The sequence below is a fragment of the Azolla caroliniana genome, unplaced genomic scaffold (genome assembly GCF_043228905.1).
Source record: "Azolla caroliniana isolate FFs.n. ecotype wild unplaced genomic scaffold, voAzoCaro1.0.p SCAF_10, whole genome shotgun sequence".
In the NCBI taxonomy this organism is placed as follows: domain Eukaryota; kingdom Viridiplantae; phylum Streptophyta; class Polypodiopsida; order Salviniales; family Salviniaceae; genus Azolla; species Azolla caroliniana.
Genome location: NW_028230445.1, coordinates 15430038 through 15457652, shown reverse-complemented (window position 1 = coordinate 15457652; position 27615 = coordinate 15430038). Strand labels below are relative to the sequence as shown.

At 38.4% G+C, this 27615-nt stretch overlaps 2 protein-coding genes across 4 annotated transcripts in view; one reads left to right on the top strand and one right to left on the bottom strand.

Annotated features, from left to right (window-relative positions):
- The first annotated feature begins 8999 nt into the window (after positions 1-8999).
- On the top strand, positions 9000-16841 carry LOC147859168 (phosphate transporter PHO1-like). Of its 2 annotated transcripts, none has more exons than XM_087326127.1 (14): positions 9000-9310; positions 11286-11571; positions 11665-11794; positions 11940-11988; positions 12121-12192; positions 12953-13082; positions 13794-13911; positions 14039-14276; positions 14366-14473; positions 14886-14930; positions 15034-15186; positions 15660-15938; positions 16243-16382; positions 16570-16841. In XM_087326127.1, exons 2-14 carry the CDS (start codon positions 11328-11330, stop codon positions 16661-16663), a joined length of 1800 nt encoding a protein of 599 aa, XP_087182253.1. In that variant the 5' UTR covers positions 9000-9310; positions 11286-11327; the 3' UTR covers positions 16664-16841. The 2 variants fall into 2 exon arrangements, with proteins under 2 accessions (XP_087182253.1, XP_087182252.1); XM_087326126.1 differs by lacking the exon at positions 9000-9310 and adding an exon at positions 10606-10896.
- Positions 16842-24145: 7304 nt separating this feature from the next.
- The window catches only part of LOC147859163 (uncharacterized), a 73076-nt gene continuing 69606 nt past the window's right edge, over positions 24146-27615 (bottom strand). Inside the window, exons 1-2 of one of the 2 annotated variants that reach the window (XM_087326511.1) lie at positions 26724-26783; positions 24146-26632 (exon numbers count right to left, since the gene is read on the bottom strand). In XM_087326511.1, the coding sequence (XP_087182637.1) occupies positions 24713-26293 (1581 nt within the window). In that variant the 5' untranslated portion in view covers positions 26294-26632; positions 26724-26783 and the 3' untranslated portion in view covers positions 24146-24712. Of the gene's footprint in view, positions 26633-26723; positions 26784-27615 lie in introns of those variants that run through there. The other variant, XM_087326512.1, reaches the window with a different exon arrangement.

Genomic DNA, 27615 nt, shown 5'->3' with positions numbered 1-27615 from the left:
AGACAGAGAACTAAAAAATCAGAACCTATAGCTTGACATGGTGGGAGGATCCGAACTTCCAATTAATGTGGGGGGATGCTCCGAACTCCCAACAAACCCTAGTTCGCTACAAGGAGAAGGAAGTATAGCTTTAGACATCACCTTGTCCCCGGAGGCCAACCGACTCTTAGGGGAGGAAATCGAACGCCTACGACGTACGTCCTTTGTATGTAGGTTTCTCGCAGGTAGACCAAATCGTGGCATGGTTCGTGACATGCCTCAAGAAGGTTGTAATGGAGAACATGCCATCGATCAAGAGTGTCAGGGGTTTAGGGAAAAATTTCTTCCATATTGAATTGGGTGATGATTCGTTGGCGCAACCCTTGGTAGAGCTCAAGGTACTTGAATTGAAGTACGGCAAGGTATTGCTCCAGCCATGGTCACCAGGGTTCGATCCAAGTGAAGAGTTACAAAAACTAAACAACCCCAGGGTGATCACCGCAACATTTCCTGGCCTCCCTCCCCATTTGTGCCATTTGCTTCCTTTTTTTGGTGAACAGATAGGGACGATTTTCCCTCAAAAAATGTCTATGGCAGACACAATCGCGGAGGTGCCTAAGGTGCGTATCTTAGTGTCTTCCCTCCATGGATTGCCAACAAGAATTAGGCTCTACTCTAAAGAGCTAGGTCTCACAGTGGTGAAAGTGGTTTACGAGGGACTCCCTGGACAGTGTTTTATTTGCAAACAGAAAGGACACCTAGCTAAGAATTGTCCTCGTAAGACTGGAAAGGGAAGCTCAGAACCTCAAGACTCTAGTAAGACTACGTCAACCAAGGGTGACAAGGCTCCTTGGCAACCCGTGAAGAAGAAGGGGAAACCTGGAAGCCTAGGTGCGGCCTCCGCCCCCTCTCAAGGCCTTCCCTTTGACCACAGTCCCACTACAGTGTCACCAGCAAGTGCGAACGAGCAACCCTCGAAACGGGTGAAGATCCTCTCAAGGAGTGCAGAAGCACACGACCTAAAGGGGAGGGTTACCAACATATTTACATTGCTCCAAGGGCTAGGAGAGGACAACCCAGAAGCGTTGGCAGCAACATTGTCCCCTTGTGACTCTTGGTCCCTTCCCCCACACGATCCTCATCTCCTGTTCCCCTCCCCGATGGAGTTGCAACCATATCGTGTACTTTCCACCCCAAAGGAGATGTTGGCTAAGGCCTCCCCCATGATGGAACGTGAATGTGGCGGTGACCTCAGATTATTGAAATCATGGATAAGGACGGGCAAGATCAAGGGCAAAGAGAAGGGAAGTACATGCAAACCATCACCTAGTTTGGTGAGGACTATTTGGGATAAAGGGATGTAGGTTGGACAACCACTCAAGAGCCAAAACGTATCGCGAGAACTATTTGAAGCGGGTTGGGATCAACAAGCCGAGAACCCCTTAGGGGCTCTTCAGCCTTCGCAAGAGCCCATAGCCCCAGAAATAGGCGTTAGTTTGCCCCATGACATGGGGGTCAGCCGGGACATGGGCGTCAACCTCACCGTTTTCGGATGGGGATCTTAACGTGGAATGTACAGGGCCTTGGTGGAGGTCGGCAGCACCAAGAGTGCAAAAGACTTCGGGAGGAGTTGAATCCCTCTAATATTGGGGGCAAGCTCGACATACTGCTGTTGCAGGAACACCATCTCTCTGAAGAGAGAATTCAGAGCCTAGTAAACCCCTTGTCGGGTGGGTGGACCACGTGGTGGTCGGCGACACAGGGTGACCTTCAAAGAAGGGGAGGGGTTTGCATCTCGATCGGTGATAAGGCCCGATATGAAGTAACATCACATGGCACGTTGGTTGCGGGTAGGGCTTTATATGTGCTTCTGAAATGGAATCACCTACAGATTGGGGTGCTAAACATTTATGCCCCTAACTCATCCCTCGAGAGAGCAATCTTCTGGAGGATGTTAGCGACCACATTACCTGATGCAGAGGCATGGATAATGGCTGGTGATTTCAACATGACTGAACATCTGGGTGACAGGAAAGGGGGGACCCAAAGACCAATTCATGGTGCGGAGCTGGACTCATGGGCTCTCTTAATTGGCAAAATTGGGGTGAAAGATACATGGGGCTCTTCCCTTAGGAGATGTTCACATTCGCTACACTTCTCGAGAGCCGCCGTGAATGTTAGGGGTGGTAGCCTTGCGCGGTTAGACCGCATATACATCAGCTCATCCCTTGAGGAGTTGGGGGGATCCTTCGCTATCTTGGCAGGCCTTACCTTCTCTGATCACCAACCGATGAGACTAGACCTTAACCCACCCAACGGCACCCACGGGAGTCTCAACATGAAAATCCCCATAAAGATCATGAAGAGTGAAGAGGTGAAGGCGGGTCTACAGAGTATATGGCAGGAGACCATTGTATGAGAATCGGCTAGTGAGGATTTGCAAAAAAAACTGGCCCTCTCCCCCTCCTTTTTACAGCAAGAGACCAAGCGGGCCCTCCAACAGGTCAGAGCCATTGAAATAAAATTAAGGAAGTCCGTTGCGGCAGCGCAACGCTTGCTACAGGCGGACCCTGGCTGCATTTGGTCTAGATCTAAGCTAGAGGAAGCCAAGATGAAGGTTCGGGAAAGGACGGAGGAGAGGAACCGAATGTTATTTCGAAGGACTGCGGCATGGTGAGCTAGAATAGACGATAGGGTCAACCAACATTTCTTTCATTGCAAGGCTCCCAAGGGTGGTGGTGGATGTATACAACAGTTGCGCAAACCAGACGGCTCAATTACGGAGGACAAGGAAGAGATTTTGCATTTGGCAACACAATACTATCAAGACCTACTTGCACCTGTGCATATGAGGCAAAACGTAGAGCTGGCTGATAGGGTGATGACTTGCATTCACCCCAAGGTATCCTGAGAGATGGAAATGGTGCTCGATAGACCCATTTCTCGTATAGAACTCTCGGAGGCACTCAGGGATTTGAGGAGAGGAGCATGCCCCGGCCCCGATGGTCTCTCACGAGATTTTTTCGAGATCCATTGGGACATTGTTATCCCGTCCTTGGAAGCCGGGGTTCAAGAGATTTGGTCCTCAGGAACGATGTCGACCGGGCTGGCTGAGGGGATGATTTATCTCATTCCCAAAGCGGTAGAGCGAAGCCTGGAGTTGCGCCAATGGCGTCCTATAACGATCCTTAACACGATTTACAAGATTTTGGCAAAAGTCCCCGCGCGACGGTTAGCAAGCTTCTTACCGGACATTATACATGAGAATCAAACAGGTTTTATTAGGAGCAGGTGTATCTTTGATAATGTGTTGCTTCTCTGGGAAGCCATGGCATTGGCTGATCAGTCCATCTCGAGCTCAGCTATTCTGATGCTTGACTTCGAGAAGGCATACGATAGGGTCCTTTGGCCCTTCTTGGAAAACGTGATGAGAGCTATGGGCTTACCCCAAAATTGGAGGAAATGCACTTCTGCCCTCTACCGGACTGCTACCAACAGTGTGCTAATCGCGGGTGCTAGGGGCCCTTCCTTCAAACTACAACGCTCAGTGAGGCAAGGCACCCTAGCCCCATATCTTTATCTATTCGTAACCGAGGCATTCTCTGCCTACTTACAAGCCCCATGCAACGGATTGAGGGGATTGCCCATCCCTAATGCGAGTGAAGATCTTCTTCTATCCGAATATGCTGATGATACGGTCCTCTTCCTGCAAGGTGATGAGGAGAATTTGCAGCAGGCTGAACATCTAGTCGAGGACTTTTGTCAGGCTGCTGGTGCCAAGGTCAATTGGGATAAAACCCAAGGCCTTTGGTTCAGCGAACAAGAGAAACCAAGGTGGCATCCCCATGCCGATTTTACATGGGTCCCTAATGGGACGACGTTCAAGTATCTAGGATTTACTATGGGGAGGGCAATTCCCAAGGGAGCGCAACTGTCCCATGTGCAAGCCAAAATAAGCAAGAAGCTGAACCAATGGAGTAGATCTAAATTATCCTTCACTAGGAGGGTCCTTATTGCGAACCAAGTGATGCTCGCCACCATGTGGCACTCGGTCTCATGTTGGATTATGGACCCGACAGGTTTGCATGCGATTAAGGTTGCCATCAGGGGATTTATATGGTCCGGTAAGGACAACCCAATGGCTGCTGCCAGAGTGTCATGGCATTGGTTAACGCAATCGCGAGCCAAAGGGGGGCTTGGCCTCATTGACCCCTTAACACAGAGCCGTGCATTGCTGGCCAAATTAGTGGTTCGTTGCCTTCTCCCAAGTAAGGGGTGTTGGAAGGTACTACTTCGCAATAGGTTGCAAGTAGGGACTCCCAAGTATGGTAGGCCTTGGCCTATCTCCTTGAACTGGTGTTGCACGAGTGGAGTCCCACCCAAGATGGCTTGTCAACAGGAGGACAGGGTAACAAACTCCATCTTGCGGGCGTGGTGTCATGTGCGACAACATTTGGTCAAGCACACCCCAGAGACACTCATCGAATGGGCTAGACAACCCTTATTTTGGAATCCTCAGGTGCGAACAAGCGATGACATGATGTTAGGGCAGCTTAAGGGCCTGGCATGGGGAAAGTTGGCGCAGACAGGGCTTCACTCTATAGCTGAGGCAGTTGATAGGGTTCTGTTGGGGACTATGCGAGAAGATGCATGGTTCGGTCTCTTTGATGAGGCTGGAATGGTTAAGTTGGTGAAGGGTGTGAGTCGATTGGGAAGAGATACATTTTTTGGGGAGAGGCAAAGTAGGGGCACTTGGCTTCCGGTTCGAATGGTGGCGGAGGTTGATAACATTTGGAAGACAGACCCAGATGTTACTAAGGTGGAACCCCATTGGAAGTTATGGGTATATGGTTCTCGTCCCCTCGTTGAACTAGAATGGGACCCAGGGGATTTCAGGTGGAAACATGGTGACAAACTCTACCACTTCTTTGAATATAGCACTAAATTGGGGCGGACTTTACAATTGCAGCTCGCTGGTCCCATTCATAATGGATGGCGAACATTGGGCATCCCTGACGAGGTGCTCATTACCTTTTGGAAGGGTCTTTGGCGTCTCCACATGCCTGAAAAAATCAAGCTCTTTTGGTGGCAGATTGGTCACAATGTGATTCCTGTTGGGGAATGGCTTGGTAAAAGGGGCGGCCCGATAGGATGCCCACTTTGCTCTTCACCCATTGAGTCTCTGAGACACTGTCTTTGGGATTGCCCTCAAGCTCAAAAGGTATGGGACAAAGTCACTCGCCTCCTAGCGGCATGTGAAGTGGTTGGAACAGCCTCGTGGAGTGTTGCGGCATGGATTGACCTCTCGACTGATAGGTGGACGGACGCCTTTAATGAGGATACTTGGTGCTATGTATGCATGGGAGGCCAAATCGGAAAGATCCACAAGATCCGCTTCAAGAGAGACTTGTTGTCCGCATCCCCTAGGTTCTTGGAAATTTGGAGGTTGATCGCGGCCTTCACCTTATGGTATGTCTGGAAAGCGCGATGCTTAAAGGTTTTCCAAGATCGGGTACAACCCCCAAAGGAAGTGATCATGGATATCTGGTTCGCGCTTATCAGCTGCCTACGAGGGCAATTAGATGAGGTTTGCAACCACTCCAATGACGTGGCCACTACCCGGTTGCGCTTTTGGCAGAAATGGTGAAACACGCCTATGGTGACGCTAGGAGAAAGTGGACCGAGGTGGAACTACCAGCCCCCACGATGGTTGTTTCCTTCTTTCACGCCTCCCTCCCTTCGATGTAGGCCCCGGGAGTCAGCTCATTCTGGCCGACACTAAAGGCCACTGCTTTTAGGTATAGGTATCTACTTACTTTAGGTAGTCGGTTTGAAAAACTATGTAAGTAGTCTCATTTTCTTGATCTTGATCTGAGGGAGATTCCCCGTTTTGTGTATAAGCTTCCTTGTATAGTCTCCTTGTAATAATCCTTCCTAACTAATGGGAAAGTAGCTTTATTTTGGAAAAAAAAAAAAGAGAGTCAAGAAACTAGAATGCATGTTAACCCCATCTTCTCTTGGTAGCATCACAAAGACTTATTTTTATGTAGCACGAGAATGAGCAATAAAGCAAAATGCCTCTTATTATAAAATCAGCAAAATTTATGTGAGTGTATTTTTTTAATAAATAAATAAAATTCTCCACCAAGTTCTCAAAAAACATCCAACTATTCTTTAAAAAAAAAGCAAAACTAAATTTAAAAAAACATCCAACAAGTTTTTTTACAAAAAAACATATCGAATTTCTCATTTGCAAATTATTGGCTTTACAATAAATTACTTTTCACACGAGGATATTGGAAAAAATAGGTTATGTCTTTGTATACGCAATGTTAATATGTACCATAAGAGTTTAGTCTACAACAAGTTCGTTGCAATTAAGTGTTTCATTACAAAATGTTGAATGAAAGTATCAGGGAATCTTTGTAAAATCAAGTATTATGTGTAATTAACACAAAAATAATCAAGCTTACTTAAATTTAAATGTCCAAACAATTAAACTTAACAATGTAATCTTTGAAATTAAGGTAGCAATAGTATAATTAGACACTTTGGCATATGCTTTGAAGGACTAATTACTTTTGAGTAAAGGTTTGAAAGGATGGTGGTAACTTTGTAAAAATAAAATAAATTGTGGGGTATGTTTCTAAATGAAGATTAAGCGTGTATATTAAGGTACTTTACAACCTATTTGTGAAATTCTCATATTATAATTCGTTAATTGTATTAACCTAAGTTTAATTTCCAGAATTCCTAACTTAAGCTTACGTTTTCATCGAGCGAACGATGGTGCAAAACATGCCTTTAATTTGACATATGAATGTCAAATGTTCCTCGTCCTCAATCTCTTCAATACGGCTTGACATGCATGCACAATCCCCCTTGGCTAGATGTTACCATGTTCCATATTTTGATAGCTAGATAGTGGATCCATGTTATGTGGAGGGTTGTCGCTCTCCTTTATCATAATGAGGCGAGGCACTTGACAAGTGCCCCAAAGCATGGGCTTCATTAATGTTTGATAGTATAGTTACACCTCTTTTCCCATACTTCAAGTATTTCTCTTAGGGTGCTCAAGATGGAGCTCGATGTCATATCCTACTTCTTGAACCAATTTACAAATGGCATGCGTCCAATTGATTAGGGATTATAGTTTTGTTCGTTTTTGTTGTAGCTCGCAATTGGAGTTCTCACAAACATGTAAACATATATACATATTATATATATATATATATATATATACTTGCATGATAGTATCAATTTTGATGGGTTTCTTCACCATCTACTTAGAGAGAGATAGGGAGAGAACTAGCTTAGTAATTGTTTTGATAGTATTATAAATGTGTGGGCTATTTTGGGAAACAAAACTTTTTCTCATGCATTCGTTTTGAAGGAAATCATCAAGACAAGGGAAAGTTTTAGCGATTATTGTATTATATATATAGTATTGCACTAATTTTACCCATTAATGTAAATTTAGGGGCTCATTTTGAAAATTTCCCCCTTTCAAAGATGTGGGTTAAATAACCATAGAAAAAATTATGTAAAAAGGCGAAAGTGGTTTGATGATTTTCATAATTGGGTTCATCATCAAATGTCTAGTTGGGACAAGAAGGGTTTTTTGTATTTCCATGACGTTTTAATATATACATTATTTTATGAAAATAGGAAAAGAAGAGGCATTTTACATCTCTAAACAAGCCAATGTGACTGATGAGCCAAAAACAATACATAGCTTGTTCACTTTGTTTTAGAATGCAAATTAATGAACCGTAAAGATAAAAAGTGAGAACATAAGATTGGTCATGTTGGTTGGCCCATCCCAAAGCACCATAAGATACCTCATCTCAAATTGCAGTATTGTGCTTGTGGAGTCTCAACATGAGCTTGTAACACCTCCTAATTATCACTTTGATCGATTTGTGAGGGGAGTGGTGTCTCGATCTATTCACATGTGGTCTTTGGTGTCTTCTACTCCTAAGGTCTTGAGCTATATCTAAAGGAATCCACTTATAGATTTTCTGTGTATTTGTTTGGGCTTGAGCAAGTCACTGGGACGAGGGAAGTTGGGACGAGGGAAGTTAAGTTCACTGACCCTCACATTCCTTCTAATGGGTATGGGAATGCTCTTATATTTCAATTATACATATGAAGTTCCTTGAAATAGAAACTTGAATACTTTTAGCCCTTCGACTTTGCACAACTCGAGGCAATGATCCAAACCCCTCTTGCAATGTCTAAGATATCATACATAATATGTCATGTATCAACAAATGTGGTGATTCCCTCATTCCTACGTCCCCCCCCCCCCCCATATAGATGTCAGAAACCTTGCTTGCAATTTACTTGTTGCATTGTCCCCTTTCTATAGAACTCTATTCTAAGTTGAGGGCGAAGACATGTGTGTGTGTGTGTGTGTCCAATGACCTTTAATAAAAGAAACTGATGGTTTTTGTCTCATATATCATGATTCATATGTTATATGCAGTTTATCTACAAATGTAGCATTCTGTCATTGTCATCACGTTCCTCTCATATAAGTTAGCTGGGCACATGCAATCGGTGACCGTCATACATAATATGGAGAGTATTATAGATCCGCAAACATAATGGTCTGGTTGATTTCCACACCCATCTCGAAGTAGAGATGGTAGAGTCGGCAACGGTTTCACACAGACGGACGGGAGGAGGCAATCGATGCGTGTAGTAATGCATAAAAAAGGTGAGCGTGTGTGTGTGTGCGCACGTGCATAACACGGGGGGTGACAAATGGCGGGCTATTTTTGGAAATGTTTCGTTAATAGAGAGGTCAAGAGAAGAGTCTACCCTAAAAACCCTAAAAACTCCTAAATTCTAAAATCTAAACCCTAAACCCTAAACCCTCTAAAAAATGAAATGAATGTGGGGGCTACTTTTGTAATTTACCCAATACACACACATGCCTCAGACACAAAGAAGAAGAAGAAGAAGAAGAATGAAGAATGAAGAAGAATGAAGAATGCAGAAGAATGAAGAAGAAGAAGAAGAAGAAGAAGAAGGAGAAGGAGAAGGAGAAGGAGGCAGGAAAAGCGAGGAGAGGAGAGAAAGAGGCGTGCAGAGTGTGAGGAGCGGGAGGAAAAAAGAATTTTGCTTTTTGTTTAACAGACACACACAAATGCAGATTCTGTCTTTCTCTGTCTCTGTCTCTCTGTCTCTCTCTGTGTGTGTGCGCCCAGAAAGACAGAAGAAACGGCACAAATGGATGCTTTCGTACCCACCCACCATTACCTCTTCTGCGGGAAAACGCCTCACAGCAGAAGAAAAACAAAAATAGAAAAAAGGAAAACGAAAGGTATTTCCCTCCCTCCCCTCGCTGTTTTTTTTTTTTTGTTTTGTTTTTTCTTCTGCATATATCTCGCACTGTTTTTCTTTTCCCTATATCTTTCTCCTTTAGAGAGACAGAGAGATCGAGAGAGAGAGAGAAAGATACAAAGGGCTAATCCTAAACCTATCTATGAGACCAGAACTAGCTCAATCAACTACCTAAAATTTCCCCGAATTCAGGGAAGGCCTACAGAAAGGACAGACACAGAGAATAACAACCCTATACTTGATATGTGGGATCAAAACTAGCACAACCCACTACCATTTTTTCCCATGTTTTAAAAAAAGACCCCCAAAAATGAGAGATGGAGAGAGATTCAACCCTAACCTACCCTCATCTAGGAGAGAGAACTAGAGATAGCTAACATAATTCTGACCCTAATCATAATCTTAATCCTGATCTATGTGGGAGATTTAACCCAACTCACAACCTATTTTCCCAAACGAAAATAAGTCCACAAAATAACAGAGGTATAGAGCTAACTTGAGCCCTAACCTTAATCCTAATCATAACCCTAAATCATGAGAGAATTAACCCAACCCATAGCCCGTTTCCTCAAATTGGAAAACACCCCATGAAAGCTAGATAGGGATAGAGCCAAACCTAACCTAACATAACCTTTATCCCAACCCTAGGCCTAGCTCTAACTCAACCCACTATCCATTTCCACAAAATTACAAAACCCCACAAATTGATACATCAACCTGAGAGACATAGAGGAAGAAAGAAACGGAAAGCAAGACAAAAGATAGAGCGATATATTACTATGCCTGCTCCATTTATTTTGATTCATGTACTCCTTTCTTTGTAAGCTCGTTTTGCAGCATCTCTGTGTAAAGAACAATCAAAACTCTCCAATGATTTTTTGACACACCATATCCGTGCACTATATCCATATCTGAAAGTCCCTCAAAAAGAAACTTTTCTAAACACAAGAATCTACAATATACTTTTCCCACATATACCTTTAAGATTCTACTTGAATTTACAGGCTTTTACATAACAACACATTATAAACATATCAGATTATACACACTATACACATAACCAAACATACATATGCATATATCTAAATATGCTTATATTCTGTACACACATTTGAACATACCTATACTTCATAGGCATATCTGGACATGCCTATACATTATACACTTCTGGAAGCTTCTCAGAATTGAGATTTTGTTATGTCCGAAACCCTATGCAAAATACCTTCTACCATATATATATATTTGAGGTAGAGGGTTTAACATAAGGGGAGATTTTCAAATATTTAAAGAATGGTGAAATTTGAAGAACAAGTGGAGAGACAATTAGTGTGTGAATGGAAACATGGATATTTTAATTACAAACAGTTGAAGCAGGAGCTGAAGAAAATAAGGGAAACACTGGAGAAGCATTGCCATAGTCGAGATCAGGGATGCTTTAAGTACAGTCGTTATGAACATAGTATAGACCAAGAATATATTTGTAGCTCCTACAAAAGCCCTGTGGAGGATTCAAGGCAAATTAAGCACCATAGGTGGTTGCTATTCTCACAAAGTGGCGTGGAGATGGTAAGCTAATGGGGTATATTTCCCTTGGATTTTCTTCTTGTCCCTGGGGGGGGGGGGGAGAGAGAGGCTTCGAGAGAAATTTAGAAAGATTTTTTGAACTAGATAGATTTTATTATTGTCCTCATATGTCAAACATGGCCTACAGGAACATAAGTGAAATATTTGCATGTAGTGTGTGAAGTTGAGTAGAGGATCTTAATGTTCATTATGACTAATGAATGTTGTAATTGAAGAAATTTAGAGAGAAAGAGAGAGAGATGATTGTTGCTTGATTATAAACATTAAGTATTATAGTTTATTCCTCTGTGATCCATTCATATGCATATTAATTGGTCAGGTTTTCAGCTCTGATATGTTTGTTTGATACTCTTTTTTGTTGAGTGCAACAGATTATACATCAAAAGAAGTGTGATATACATGGAGGGGACTACATGTTTGAGACAGAGCTTCTAGGAACACCATATAAAGCTGAAGTTCAGAGGTTTTTCAAAAGGCTAGATGCACAACTCAACATGGTTAACAAGTTTTATAGATGTAAAGAACAAGAATACCTCAACTGGGCTAGCCAATTATTGTCTCAAATGGATGCCTTGATTGAAGAAACAATGTTCTCACATTTTACTTCAGGAAATTCCTTGACTGATTGTGAAGATAAACATTATAAAGTGACTCTTGGTATGTACTGTGCTAGAACGTATTTAATATCTGATACCAAATTTTAATGTTCATGTATATTAATTTAGCTATGTTTCCTAAATATAATCCCAGATAAGAGTGGTGAAGTTGAGGGGAATACAGTAAATTGTGTTGGCGTGTCCAAATCCAAGCTAAACCATAAAGTGCTTCAATGCTCTCTAATAGAGTTATACAGGAGCCTCAAAATTTTAAAGGACTATAGGTAATTCAAAATTTTCTAGCTTGGAAAGAACAAGGTTTTGTTAAATAGATTAAGCTTCCACTACTTTACTTAGCCTCAACATACATCACTAATTTTGTGTCTGTCTCTAGCTTAACTTAGCTCTTGTTCTTCATCATGCATTCAGCTCACTCAATTTGGCAGTTCTCAGAAAGGTTTTGAAGAAATATGACAAGGTAAAGGATCACCTTACATGTGCATTTATAATGAAGAAATATATGTATATGTCTGTCTGTATATATATGTTTTTCTCTTTCTTTGTATTTGACATTAATTTAAGACAACAATTTCATTTTTTGAGTCTGCAGATCACACGACAGAATGCTTCTGACGTGTATCTTAAAGCAACAGAATGTTCATACTTTTCTTCCTCTGATAAGGTTAGATTTTTCCAGAAGCTTACCCTTGCACATTAATGTTAATAGGGGTATCTATATTTATTTTTTCTGTGGTTCTTCATTGTTCTACTCTTTCTCTTAGCCATTTGTTCACTTATATGAATGCATTATGATCTGACATCCACAATCTGAAATAATAGGCCAAATATAAATGAACTCTTATTTCAATAAACTTAGTTGAAATATCTAATAATATTCTGTATTTTTTAATTGCAAATATGCCTTCGTAAAATCAAACCAAGAATTTGAACGTATGTATAGATTTATGCATGTATACACACATATGTATACAAAATAATTAGAAGTTAGAACACTAAAAAGAGCTAAGGAAAAGGAATGCCAATGAAACAGGAAAATGATATATGTGAAATTTAAAAGAAAACTAAATGTAGAACATTCACACTGAACATAAAAACAATGTATAGAAGTTCCAGTTTAAAAAGTAAAGAACATTTTGGACTTACTAAATATAAATGTTTGGGCTAATTGATAGGTAAAAGTGCAGAAAATAGGTTTAATCTATCAAAATCTCCCTTTATCATCTTTTTTTATGAATATTAATTGTCTTCCTTAATTTAATTGTAGCCACAAAATTCCGAAATTCTTGAAAAATTACCATTATGCTATAAATTGGCCCTGATGTTTTCCATGTATCTAGGTTTAGGGTCTAAATCCTAAATACCAAGTTTGCCAATTGGTTTTTTTTGGGAAATAAATTCTAATATTTATGGTGCCAACCTAGGTGAGAAAGATGATGGAGAAGATTGAGTCTCTATTTTCTGAATACTTCACAAGCAACGATCACTGTGAAGCTCTTATATATCTGAAGGCAACAAGAAAGAAAAACAACCAGCAGTTGATGTTTCTTTTAGGTGTGTCAGAAGTCTCAACAAGTATCATTGATTATATGGAAACTTTACCTAATTAAGAAATCAAGAAAGTATGATAGATTTTCATTAGTAACCTCAATTTTCTTAATTCATGAAAAAATTAGGAACTTGACTAGGTATGTCCTGTTTATTTTTTAATTTTAATAGGCTTACATGATGGTAAGCTATTAGGCCTTCAACATAGGGTCTCGGGTTCAAATCCAAATATGTTTGTACATCTTTGTTACACCATATATACCTTCTCCTATACTGCATGCCATATTGGGGATTTCTCTCTCTATCTTCTAAATTCACTCACTCACTTGTTGACTCTCAAAACATAACTCCACGTATATCAGGTAATTGATTCAATTAGTCCATTATATCCTACTAAAAAAGCAGGACTACTAATTTAATATTTGATGTTAACCATATATTCCCCTAGAGATTCATATAATTTTAATGTGCATTGTATTTGTTTATGACCTGGTTCTTTGTACAATGTTAATAAACGAGAGGGAGGGAGTGGGAGGGAACAATCCATTAGTCAATTTGATAACAGATTAAGGATTAATATTTGTGACCAGCCATATTTAAGTCAATATTTAATGAGCCTTGTTTTAATTTTTTTTGTAAAACATATATATAAAAAAATTCTCTTCATATTACTATTTTTATGTTATGATATTTACTAGGGATATCAATCTATGGCAGGGGTCTTTTCAGGATCTTCAATGATTCTTCTTTTGATTCTGCTACTCATCTTCATACACCCTCCATGGAAACTTCCAACCGATTCGAGTCTGACACAATTTGATTTTTACACATCAAGGTGACCTTTCAATGTAATTTCCCGTTTTTTTGAATGATTTTGAGGATTAATGGTTTTTTCTTGATGTGTGTATGGTATATACATTAAAACCATTCAAATTTTTTTCTTTCTTTGAATGTCCTTGCAGCTCTCTGGGGCTGATATTTCTACATTTATACATGTTTGGGTTTAATGTGTTCATTTGGCAACGATTCCACATAAGTTACGGAGTCATTTTGGATTTTCCACCAAGGAAGAAATTTGGATTTTATGATATTATGTTATTGAGCACAGCATTTACCACCATATTGCTAGGTGGTATGGTTATGCAGCTGTTCTTTTCCAATACTCCCAAAACCTCAGGGCTTCCTCTAACTATTATGCTGGTAAGATTTGTACAAATTCAGCAAATTGATAAATTAAGTATATTTTTGAATCAAACAGTGCAGTTATTGGAATTGTTATTCATTAGTAGGTGTTGTGTTGCTTATTCCTGATACTTCCATTCGATATATGCTGCAAATCGACCCGATTCACATTTCTTCACCAGTTATGGCATATCATATGTTCTCCCTTATATAAGGTTGTCCCTCTTTTTTTCCTTGTCATATAATATATAATCGGGATCAGTGTAGTTATTCAGCATTGATGAAGGATTTCAGTACAAATTGAAATTCTGAAGCACAAATATATCAAATATGATGTAATGGTAAAGTTTTGAGCTTCTTATAACATTAAGGTTGTGGGTTGAAGTCTCAAATAATGGGTTTGATGTTAACCTCAGGATAAACACTATTCATATGTTTAGTATATAAGATCACTGTAGCTCCAAAAAAATGGCATTATAATATTAATGTTGAAATGTTCCCCATGATACAATGAGTGAAAAATGATGCAAGGGAATAATTATATATTGAAAGAAAATAGTGTCTCAGTGATATCCAAATTTGCCACAAACTAATGTTTTGTCCTGTTATTTTTCAATGAAATCTTAGGTTACATTCTCTGATTTCTTCCTTGCGGATCAACTCACAAGCCAGGCATGTATTGTTGATAGAACAAGGAGATTTCAGATGTAAAAAAGATTGTCTCTGGAAATAAATATTAACATTATAGTGTTGAAATGTTAAGAGCTGTTTCCAGATTACAGCCTTTCAAAACTTCGCATGGATATTTTGCTACTACATCTGTAGGAAGTTTAACTTACAGACGACGACAACTTGCAATGAGGACACACTTTTCCAAGAATTTATATATTGTGTGTCTGTTTTACCCTACTGGTGGAGATTAATGCAGGTATTAATCTTTGCTAAAAGCTAAATGTTAAATGCTGATCCCTAAACCTTTAACACAAATCCTTACTACTCTTAACCCTAACCATAAATGTTAACCCCAAATACCCTAACCCCTAAACCAATGTGCTCCCTTAAACAACCTAATCCCTAATCTTAAATACTAACTGTAAACCTGTACCTTAAATGCTAACCCTAAACAGTAATTGTCGATACAAACCCTAAACACCCAACATCCAAACCTGAATGCCTAAATGGTTAACCGTAAACACTACTGTCAAACTACCTAATTCCTAACCATCAATGCTAACTGTAAACACCCTAAACCATAACAATATATTCCATCCCTAGTCCTTAAACTAAATGCTAAACCCTGTACTTAAACTCTAAACCCTAATCCTTACCATTGAACCCTTACAGAGGAATTCAGACACAAACACCAAATGCTAAAGATGATTATTGTAATGCTATAAACAGTGCTTGCGGATATGGATGGATGAGGGCAATCAGGCACAGATTGGGAATGGTGGGAAGTACATCTCAGCAATAGTAGCAGTGATAACCCGAGTTACCTTCCAAAACAATGGTTCTAGAGAATGGCTTATACTCTTCATTATCTCATCTGCTTTTGCAACTTGCTATCAACTCTATTGGGACATAATTGTTGATTGGGGATTATTTCAACCCAAATCAGTTAACCCATGGCTCCGAGACAAGTTAATTTTGAGACAAAAATGCATTTACTTCGCATCAATGGTATATATATATATATATATATATATATATGTATATCTAGATATTAAGCAGGAAAGATTTCTTTTTTGTTTTAGGGAAAATTCTGAAAAGCCCTTAAGGCTTTGGGAATTGATCCAAATGCTTCTGTTTATAATCTTTATTTGCACAAATGTCCTCTATTATGAAAAGGTCTTATTGTTAAATTTCAAAATTGGTTGCTATCTGATAAGAAATTTACAGGTATTTTGCTTTGTATTATATTATTATAAGCAAATAGCAAGTCAAGGATGTTTGCTTAACAGGCTTGTTTGCTGGGTATATATAGGGTATAAATACTCTTTTGCGGCTAGCTTGGCTCTTCTCATTGTTACACTTGAAGGTGGATAGTTGGATTGATCATGGCATGGTTGAATTCTTCTTTGCATCATTGGAAGTGTTTCGTCGAGGTTTATGGAATTTTTTCCGGTAATGTCCCTTGACATCTTCGTACTACATTAATTTGTTTGACGTAGGGGTCTCAACACAATGATATGTTTGTTGTAATATAGAAAGCATGCTCACTTCCCAAATTTGTCATAGTGCTATATTCATAGAGTTTTTATGCTAATTTAGGGATGAGATTGTGAAGTTTTGGTTGGATTATGTATGCCAGTTTGGAGAATGAACATTTGAACCGAATGGCAAGGTGTAGGAACCTCAAAATGGTACATTCATCTTTAGGGGTTCTTGAGATCGAGGGCATTTGAGTAGAATATTTTACACAAAGAACATCTCTGAGTTTTAGATGTACATTGCGACCAACATGCCATTCACAACCCATGATAGGTAAGTATGATGCTTGAGGTACCCATACTACCACATTGTAACTTAGCAATGGAGTGATTTTTTTCTAACCCTCATGGGAATCAAAATAAGTTTGTCAAATATGCTTAAATCTTTCTCTCTCTCTCTCTCTCTTTAAATGATGCATAAATAAACTCCTTTGTGAATAAGGCCATAAATAAATTCTTTTGTGAATAATGTATGGTATGAAGACATGGGAAATATGTGGAGGCTCATGATCACACGTTATATTTCATATGTTGCATCGAACAACAAAACCATATTCTTTGCCAAATGCGTAGATTGCGCACATGAACATATGTTGGACCTCGCCCCTTTGTTTGCTATTTGATTCTAAACCATTGTGTCCATTCAATTTAGTTCACACAAAGTTTGGTGTGAAATGGAAGTTGGGTACAATTGTTAAGATTAGTTAACTTTGCACATTTTGCCTTAAACAATCTTGTGAGTATGAGCATCACACTTTGATACAATGGTTTGTGTTTAATCACAGTTAATTATACTTTCCGCACATCTTTGAGAGTATGCACTCTCAATTGTGACACTTTTTAATAAACTCATGTTTATATGTACTATTTACTCACGCATGTCCATATACAAAGTTTGAATTGATTGGGTATCTTAGTGGTTTTATTAGAGTCATCCACATTGTGTGATTACCTTCTCTCTCTCTCTCTCTCTCTCTCTCTCTCTCTCTCTCTCTCTCTCTCTTAAAAAGGGTTGTTGAACACATGCTTAAGGTTGAAAAATAGTCCCTCACATTGACTTCTTAGAATAACACGGAAATCAAGCAAAAAGATCTTGAATATATATAAAACCAAAATTTTGTGTTTTGGTTGAATACTAGATATGGAAAAATGATTTGGTAGATAGGATGTAATACGCATTCTTCATGATGCATCACTAGATTTCCTTGTAAGTGAAGCCTTTTTATAATGCTAATGTATCATAACATTGAATAAATATGGAGGCTCACATTTCACACGTTATACTACACATGTACCTAACCACAAAACTATATTCATCAAGGAATGAGGAAATTGTACATATTGATTCATGTTAGAGCTCATCTAGTTGTTTGCTATTTGAACAATTGCTTTCACATGACTTAGCTCACATTTGTTGCAATGTGAGACGGGGTGTTGGGGCACAAGTGATGAGAGTGGTCAACTCCACACTTTGCCTTAAACAAGTTTGAGAATCTTGAGTATTATACTTTGATACAATGCGCTACCTTTTATCGTATTTGACCATGCTTTCTATGTATCTTCGACCAAGCCCAAATTTTGCATTAATTTCCCACAATCACAATGTGCACTTGATTAGAGCATTCATTGGTAAAGTTCTTGAACATCAAAAATCACTACTCACTTTCACATGTATCAAGTGAAATGTAATATTTTTTGTCTTATAGGTTATATTTGACCTCTAAAGACGATAAAAAAATCTATGTATGTATCTATGTATCTCTCTCACACACACACACACACTCTCTCTTCTATCAACACCATTTCATTAGTTCCCATTATGATTGTATAATTGAGTTTGCTTAGGCTAAAAAAACAATGGAATTGGTGACTTGGTGATATGTCTTGGCATTAACCCTACGGGTCTATTGCAATATGTTTATAATTAGGAATGTAATTATTGCCAATTTATAATATGTACATTTACCAACATGAAACAATAGAATGTGTTACTCGTTGCTTTAAATAGAAATGAAGGCTTATTATAGATTTTGCACTGCTTGAGGAATCAAATGTTGGGTTTTCAAGAAATACGAAAACCATTTCTTTATAAAGGTTCTTCATGCGCCTAATTTCTTTAGACTAGATTATTTTTCATCAAGATCATGGGGTTGAGGAGTGTTGTTGAGTGCATGTTAAAGGTTAAAAAAATCTCCTCATGTTCAATTTTTAGATTTTTATGTAAAGCAAATATAGAGCTCCCTAATAGTAAGTTCTAGATATGTTCAAGATATAACGAAATGGTTTGGGAGATGGGATATGTTTTACTTGTTTTAAAGATGCCCTAATGGATTCTATAACAAATGAGATTTTTTGTATAGCCAATTTATCATGACTTGGACTAGATGTGAAGGTTCACATTTCATACATTATGTTACAAGTGCTGCACTAAATATAAAACCATATTTTTCTCCAAATGGGAAACCACACTCACCAATGTATGTTAGGGATAATTCCTTTGTCCTCCACATGTGACACACACTATTGCTTCCGTATGAATTAGCTCACATTCTCGTTTATGTGAGATGGGGGATTCATGCACACAGGAGGAGACTCATTGGCATCATCCCCTATAAAAGTTCATGATTGTGTGCATCACAATTTACTACAATGATATAAGAGAGATTTTGATCAAACGTACCAATTCTAGGTTAGATAATTTTTCTCATAGGACGTTAGGGAAAAAAACATTAATTAGGAATATTTAACCTATATAAGAATAGGTTAGAGATATTTAAACTTGAGACCTTCATGCACAAAGGGGTATGGAATACTAAAGCATGTGCTCGAAATGATTATACATGCTTCGCCCTTCGTGTATGAGAAGGTTAAAGTGTCCCTTCACGATGCATAACTAGTCATAACTACATGGGAGACCCATATGTAAAGGCATATCATTATGAGGAGAAAAGGGTACCAAAAAAGAAGAAGAAGAAAAATTAAAATACACTTTAAGTTTCTTCAATAATTCTTGATTTTTATTCTTAATATAGTAGCTTGGTCTTGAAAATATCCTTACCCCTTTGTGCATAAAGGTCTGGAGTTTAATCAAATTCTTCTTCTAAAATATTCTCCATCTCATCCATCTCCTAGTTTGGGACCTTACCATTTAGGGGTTCCACCCATCCACACACACACACACACACACACACACACACACACACAAATCTGACATGCATTATTATTATGACAATGGTCATCCTTGTGAACGACACAAATGCTAAGACTTATAAGGTATAGATTTATGTTAGAATAGAAGCATGGAGGAGATGCTCAACAACAAGAATGATAGAGAATATCAACAAAGCCCTTCACGCCAAAATACCATCTTCCTCGTGAGCAAAAAGCAAAAGAAGACCTATACACAAGGTGATGGGAAGAAGTAGAAGGAAAATAGAGGCCTTCACACGTTTTTTCTCTTCCGTACAAGTTCACATGTTACTTTTTCGCAAAGCTTTTTACACACATTCACATTCATCACTTTCACATTTACGTGTTTGATATCTTTACCCTTGATGCACAATCACAAACCTTTTAAAACTTTGGCACTTTTTTGCACCTATTTTTGGTTCATTTCCATATTTTCTTCCACATTTTCAAAAGCTTCTTTTGCACACATTTATGATCTTTCCTTACATTTATCTTGGCATTAAATGTACACACGTTTTCTTGTACACTTGATTAACAGTTGCTTGTATATTCACAATCTTTGCACTTTCGCATATTCACAAATCTAATAGAAGCTTCTGATTTTTCTTGCATTTTAAAACTTAGAAGGAATTCAATATCACTAAATGACTTTTGTCGAAAAACTCAAAGGGTATTTTGAGTATATCTAATGGGTATTGACACTACCCTAGAGGAGAAGTAAATCGTCATAGAGGTAGAATCCCCAAGTGCGGCCCAAAGACTCTAAATTAAAACCTTTTTTGAGGTTTTACAAAAGTTCGTGTCCAAGTTAGAACCTGTGTTCACTTCATACATACATGTCTTGTTGCCGAAGATTTAGTTTACTTGAAAGATATTCTCCTTAAGATGGTTCTTTAGCATCCAAATGTGAGACAAACTTCTATTTGTGTTTGAAGTTAAAGATTCTGTTTGAAACATTTTTGGAATGAAGGAGATGCCAAGGGAGACTACACAAAGTCGTGTAATCATAGTTTCTATCGAATATAAAGTATGCAATTGTCTATTTTTATATCACTTCTGTCATTTGTGCCATTCATACTCTTATGATGCATATTTCTTTGGCATACCTTTCATAGAGGTAACTCTATTGGTAAATACTAAAGCCTTCGTTGGCACATATCAAGATGATTTCGACACACCGTGTATTGCTATCATACCTCATGTTGCTAGATATTGGAGCCATGGATACATTTTATAACTCTTAAACATCGACATATCAATTATTTATCATAGTTGATATTTGGTCTCATGGATGTATCTCTTTTACATGTTCATTTGAAATTGAGAATGTGAGATCTATTAACAATAGGACTATATTCACATTTCGTTTGTGGCAAAATGGAATTTCTTCCTATCTTTGGTTAATAGGATACTCTTTTATGATTCCAAGACATCTAGTTTACACGTTATTAAAATTGGAAGCCCAAGTTCCCGGAATATCACATAGAAATGGATCCTATTTTCATAATTGTTGCGAAAACATAGTTGAAAATAGTGAGGATGCATAGATAATTGTCTAGTTGAAACACTTTGAGTGCCCGTCTTCAAAATTGAAGCATCACAATTCAATACATAGTTTCACCATATGTGACCTCTCTGTCACCTTTTTCTAACATAACAATGTGTTTTTTGTGTTATTAATATAACCTTATAACATGTTACCAACAAAAGTACTATAAAACAAATAAATAGAAATTAAGATGGAGAAAAGGACATGTCTAACCTATATAAAGTACGTAATTCAAACATGATACTTTGTACATTGGTAAATGGTTGTAAACAAACATGCCATTTTGTTTCCTCTTGAAGATGCCCTTTGATACAAGCATGACATTTTGTACATTTTTTGTAATGGGCACAAATTTGGAATTCACCATAACCTTGAACATTAGGTGTTCCTTGTTGGATAGGGGTCTCCCCGTTTTGGCACCGCAAATGAGAGCACCATTGATTGGTTTTGGCTTGAATTAAGTTTAATCCATTCTTTTCTCTAGTAAGACAATGTTGACTCTTGCAAACTAAAATGCAACAAACAATCCAACTTCAATCAATATATATACTTCACCAACCTAATCATGGTAATATATACAGGAGATTAATATATATTTCCACTTTCAATTTACTTGCTGTTGAGTTCATGGAAATCCAGGTATTTTTCCATTTCAATAACGTGGCGTTTGAGTAGGTTTTCAAATTCACATACTACTCAAATCTTGTGATACCCAATTGCTAAAAACAATAGTTCAAGCAATTCAACAAAATTTCTAATTCTCTTTCATGGACTAGCTAGAAAATCTATTTTGTTTTCGGTTTCAAACCCGCCTACTTGGATATTTTGTGAAAATGAATAAGTTAATAAGAAGCTTCCTCTTACCATTGGAATTTTTTTTTTAGACTATTGGGACCCATATACAAGATTATTCTTTAAGGAGAGATTACGGTCATTTTTTGTGACTAGAGTATGCATAACTAAAGAGTCAACTAACTAGGTGAATGTTTGCTTGATTAGTTGGCATGGAGGCGAATGTTTTCGTGAGCTTCAACGGGTTTAGATTTTGGTGAGTGGTTAAATCATAATGTAAAAAGGCAAAAAGGGAAGGGAAGGTCGGAACTATGTAGCAACAGAGGCAATGGAATGTACAAAAGACCTTAAGAAGTGTATGACATGGTAGCTACTACTTAGCCCTACGGATACCAGTAAACCGAAACAAGCCAAATTTCGTTGATGTTGATGCTTATCATTGAAATTGACAAAGGTAGGCTACATGGGTTCTTGACTTTAAGATCCTGGGCATGCTCAAGACAGTTTGGTCCAAGGTCTTAACTCTATGAGGTTAGTCATAGATGATTACTCGAGCATTTTACAATGTCGGCTTCTCAAATTTTGTTATTTCATTGAGTTGACAACTAGGGGCGCAAAAGAATACTTGGAAAAAGAAAGCTGAGTCAGTATCAAATCATCTTGTTGGATATTAGAGAGAGGAACCAAGAGAAATAAGGGAGGGGCTTGAACTCAAAACTCATGCTCAACAAACTTTGATTGATGTGATGATAACCTTTTTCGTTTTCATGCATGAAGCATTACCAAAGGACAAGCAACAAAACAAAACAAAAATGCGATTTCATAGGGAATCTCCTAAATCATTCATTGACTTTGATTTTGTTTATTTGTAATTTAGAGTAACAACAAGACTATAAGTGAATGACAAAACACTCTAATAAGGCTCCACGTATCTGTCATATATAAGACATTATTATTACATTTTTAATATCCCACAATTAGAAGTATCATTTTTTGGTTAACACATTTTTACAAATGAAATGGACATTTCGTGTCTAATTGGTCATGATACAAGGTTTTATCCTTGGAATGGCGAGGGTTGGGTTCATGCATCTCAAACTCAAACCCTTTTATACAAAAGTTGATAAAATTGAATGCTCAAACTGTTTCAGGGATTTCCAAACTCACACCAAATGCTTCAAGATATCTATAACTTTAAAATGTTGTTAAAGCCGTGGTTTGGCTTCGCCTCGAACCAAATGATTGACGGTCTTTAAGCTCAAACAAAATGGTTCTAAGATCTCTATAACCTTAAAAATCGTTAAAACCACGGTTTCGTGGTCTGGTTTTGTTGTTGGCGATTGTAGAGACAATGTTTTTTAATTGATCAAGATAAGTTTATTTCTATTTTAACTAAAAATGAAGCTCTAACATAAAAGAGTCCCTAAGTCCCGAAGTTAAAACTTCATAGTATATGTATAATGTTATATAAGATAGTTTATAAAGCTATTCCACCTTTGAAACCGTTAAAACCATTGGGCACATAAAGTCTCAAACTGAACCGAATGGAACCCGTCTAACTCCCCCAAACAAAACCAAACCATTAGAAATTAATACATTTAGCATTTATCTTAAGAATGTCCTCCAAACCATCAAGCCGATAAACCCTCAACGTGGACCAAATTGAGCCCTTGCAAAGTGAACCAAATTGAGCCCTTAGAACCACACCCAAGAATAACCAAACCGTTTACAAAATTTCTAACCCTCTACCGAAACCAGAAACGACATAGTTAAGCCGCGTTTGAATATATACCAAACCGTTTACAAATTTCTAAGCCTCTATCGAACCAGGAATGACATAGTTAAGCAGTTAAGCAGCCGTTTAGCGGTTCGGTTTGGCTCGAACTGAACGCAACCTTGGCAATCCCTAGTTTTATGGAAGAAATAAGAGACTGTATTGTATGAGAATCCCTCGAAAATCCTACAATGCGGGCGATGCAATCCCATTGTTAGCCACGATTAAGCTGAAGGCTAGTAAGCGATTAAACCGAGTTTAAGCAAATAGAAGATCATATATCATCATCAGTAAGCATATTTTAAACCAGGTTTAATTTAAGCAAATGAAATACACATTTTGTTGATATACATTCGGAATCGGATTGCCTTGGTTTAAGTACATACATAAAGAGTGAACACCGGAAGATCTAGGCATGAATTCAATAATAAGATGCAGTTTGATCCAAGTTGTTACGACCAACTAATAATCCATATCCGATTAGCTCCTGATCAACTAATTGCCACCGCTAAATGGGCGTGATCGCCTGGTTAAATTGTGGCGCATTTGATCACAGGAATTTCCGAAAGATGGCATCAAACACCCCTTCCTCTAAACCCTAATTGTTATGATGGAGCTGTGGTTTCTTTGCTTTTCGCGGGTAGTCATACCCAAAGAAATGAACAATTCAGGGGTAATTTGGGAGGTTTTCCATATTCCTTCTTGTGTTCCCAACGCAAGGAATTCCTAAACCCTAATCCTAAACCCTGAATTCGAAGACTTGAGAAGCCATTATTCCTGCTACCATACAGTGGTTGTTTTTGTTTTTGATTTTTTCCTTCAAGAAGTGAATATTATGTTTTTACAACAAAGAATTGAAGACGGAGAGACAGCAACAGAGGAGGGGGATTGGTTGCCCTTCGTCTAAATTTGCCATTCATTGAGAATAGCTTGAACTCATTCATTCTCTCGGTGACGATGAATACACATGGAGGTCTGCCATCGCTGAGAGGAACGCAAGGGCAATGGTGGGATGGTGTTTCGGTGGGTTAAGATGGAGATAACACTGAAAGAGATCTTCCAGGTCTTCTGATCTCTGTGTCAGATCGTGAGCAATGATCATCTCGGTTATGGAAGAGACGAAATCGGAGCAAGGATCATGAGAGTATTTGGCCATGGCTTCACTCTGGTGCAGAGTTGATTTGGATGTTAATGGAGCATGACCAATATTTGCTGGTTTACTGGCAGGTTGAGGTGGAGATGGAGAAAGATGTCTGTGTCTATTATAAGTAGACGGAGATTGAGGGGAAGAAAGAAAGCTATGGCTGTGATAAGAAGATGGAGATGGAAATGAAGAAAGATGACTGTGTTTGTGATGAGTAGATGGAGATGAAGAAAGGCGGCTATGGTTATTACGAGTATATGGACTTGAAGGAGATGAAGAAAAATGGCTATGGCTATTTATGGATGAGTCCGTATATTGCATACGGCTGAGATTAGGTCTTGGGGATGAACCAGAAGGATGGTTACGCAGGTTATGTTTACTGATCATAGATTTCTCAGTAGAAGATTTGTTCCTCCTGAGGTTAGATGAAGCTGAAGAAAGCAGATAATGATTGTGAAGGTTATGGTCTGATATGCTGCATAATGCAGCTTCCTCTGTAGGTTTAATCTTATGTGGAGAAACATTAAGGTATGCCATGGATTCATCATCTTCTTCTGTTTTTCCATCCACTGTGCAGTCAAAGAATATATCGCGCGAGGAAATCTCTTCACTTTCACTAATGCTTGCCATAAAATGATTAGAAGAAGCAGTATGATATTCTGCACCATTACCGTTTTCTTCACTGTTGCTTGATTGTAGCAGAGACGAAGAGGAGGAAGAAGCAGAAACAGAAGAAGAAGACGAAGACGAAGGGTTAATATTCATTTGGCTATGGTGGCAAACCTCAGTATCATTGATGCTCGATTTATGTCGACCTTTTGTGTTGTACTGATCAGTTTTAGGCCGTGCGTAACTGTCAGTGGAGGTCGCCATTAAAGCTCCTAAACTGGTCTTAATATTTATACTTCTGAATCTTCCTCTTCTTCTTTCGTTTGCCTCTCCTTCTTTCTTCGTTTCTTCCGTATCGTTTCTTTCTCTGTAACTTGTTCCTTCTTGATTTCTTTCTTCACCGTTGCTTTCTCTGTCGCCTGTTTCTTCACTGTCTCTTTCATCAGTGGTTCCTGCAGGGTTTCTTTCTTCAGTGGCCTTCGCTTCTGAATCACTGTTTTTCGTGGCGATGGAATCTGAAGCTGGAGGCCATCTGAAGGAATCTGTGTGCAGTGAAGTGGCTGTGCAGGTGAGCAGGAAAGAGCTAGGGTTTAGTATCTCCATCAGAGCCATAAAATTGCTGGTCTCTGCAGTGGATGAGGATGAGGATGATGCTCTCGGAAGGTTCTTCGGACTCGCTCTCTTCATGATCTTTAACAGAGAAAGCCAGAGCTCAGGAAGAATTCTGCTATTATACTGCAGCGCGACCCTAGATTCTTTCGTCTTCATCTGCTCCTCTTCGTCTTACTTCTGCTTTCTTCTGATTCAAAGCTTTCTTTCAGACAAACTAGCTCTTCTTCTTCTTCTTCTTCTTCTTCTTCTTCTTTCTTGCTTCTAATTCAGAACCTTTGTTCAAAGCAGATCAATGGTGATATTTTCCGTGCAGAGATTGCACCGCAAGATTGACGGCATGTGATTAAACTTCTGCAGACATAAAAAAAAAATATTGCACTGACAGATAGATGATCAAGTTGCTGCTCTTCTTCTTGAGAGTCTTCGTTCAAGATTCAGGATCAATGGCTACTTAAATCCCTAATGCAGATTACTAAGAACAGGATAAATAGTCACCTAAATCATCGATGCAGACTATTAAGAACAGGATAAAATGGTTACCTAAAATAATCGATGCAGACTACTAAGAACAGTATAAAATGGTTACCTAAAATAATCGATGCAGACTACTAAGAACAGGATAAAAATGGTTAGCTAAAATAATCGATGCAGACTACTAAGAACAGGATAAAATGGCTACTACTTAAATCATCGATGCAGACTACTAACTAAGAACAGGATCTACAGTTACCTAAATCATCAATGCAAGGCTACTAAGAGCAGCATTCGATGGAACTACCTAAATCATCAAATGCAGACAAGAGCACAGAGAACAGGTAATCAATGGGGTTACCTAAAAATCATCGAATGCAGACTACTAAGAACAGGATCCATGGCTTACCTAAATATCATGAATGCGAAGAGAGAGCAAAAGAGATTTGCTTCAGTTCAGTTCAGATCAGTTCAGTTTTTTTTTTTTGGGGGGGGGGGGGGAGGGCTGGATCTAATCTCATATTCTTCTTGTCCAAGGAACAGGAACAGTCAATTATCAAAAGGCAATGCAGGAGTGCATTATTTCCATTTCCATTTCCATGGCAATTGCAATTGCCATTTCCATAAGCAGGCAGGCAATGGCAGAGAGACAGAGACAGAGACAGAGATTGAGTGACAGGCAGAAAAGACTCTCTCTCCTTCTGAGGGAGCAAAATGGAGCAGAGCTTCTTCACAGATTGAAAGAAAGCCAAAAAGACATGCAAACAGCAAATATATATATATATATACAGTACATATATATACATATATCTATATGTATATTATTTATTTATTTGTATATATATATTGTTTATTTATATTTTATAACTAATGGAAGGAGATTTTTTGGAGTAAATAAATAAATAAATATATATGTTATTTAGTTTCTTCACAGATTGAAAGAAAGCCAAAAAGAGATACAAACAGCAAAAATATATATAAATAATATATATATACATATATCCATA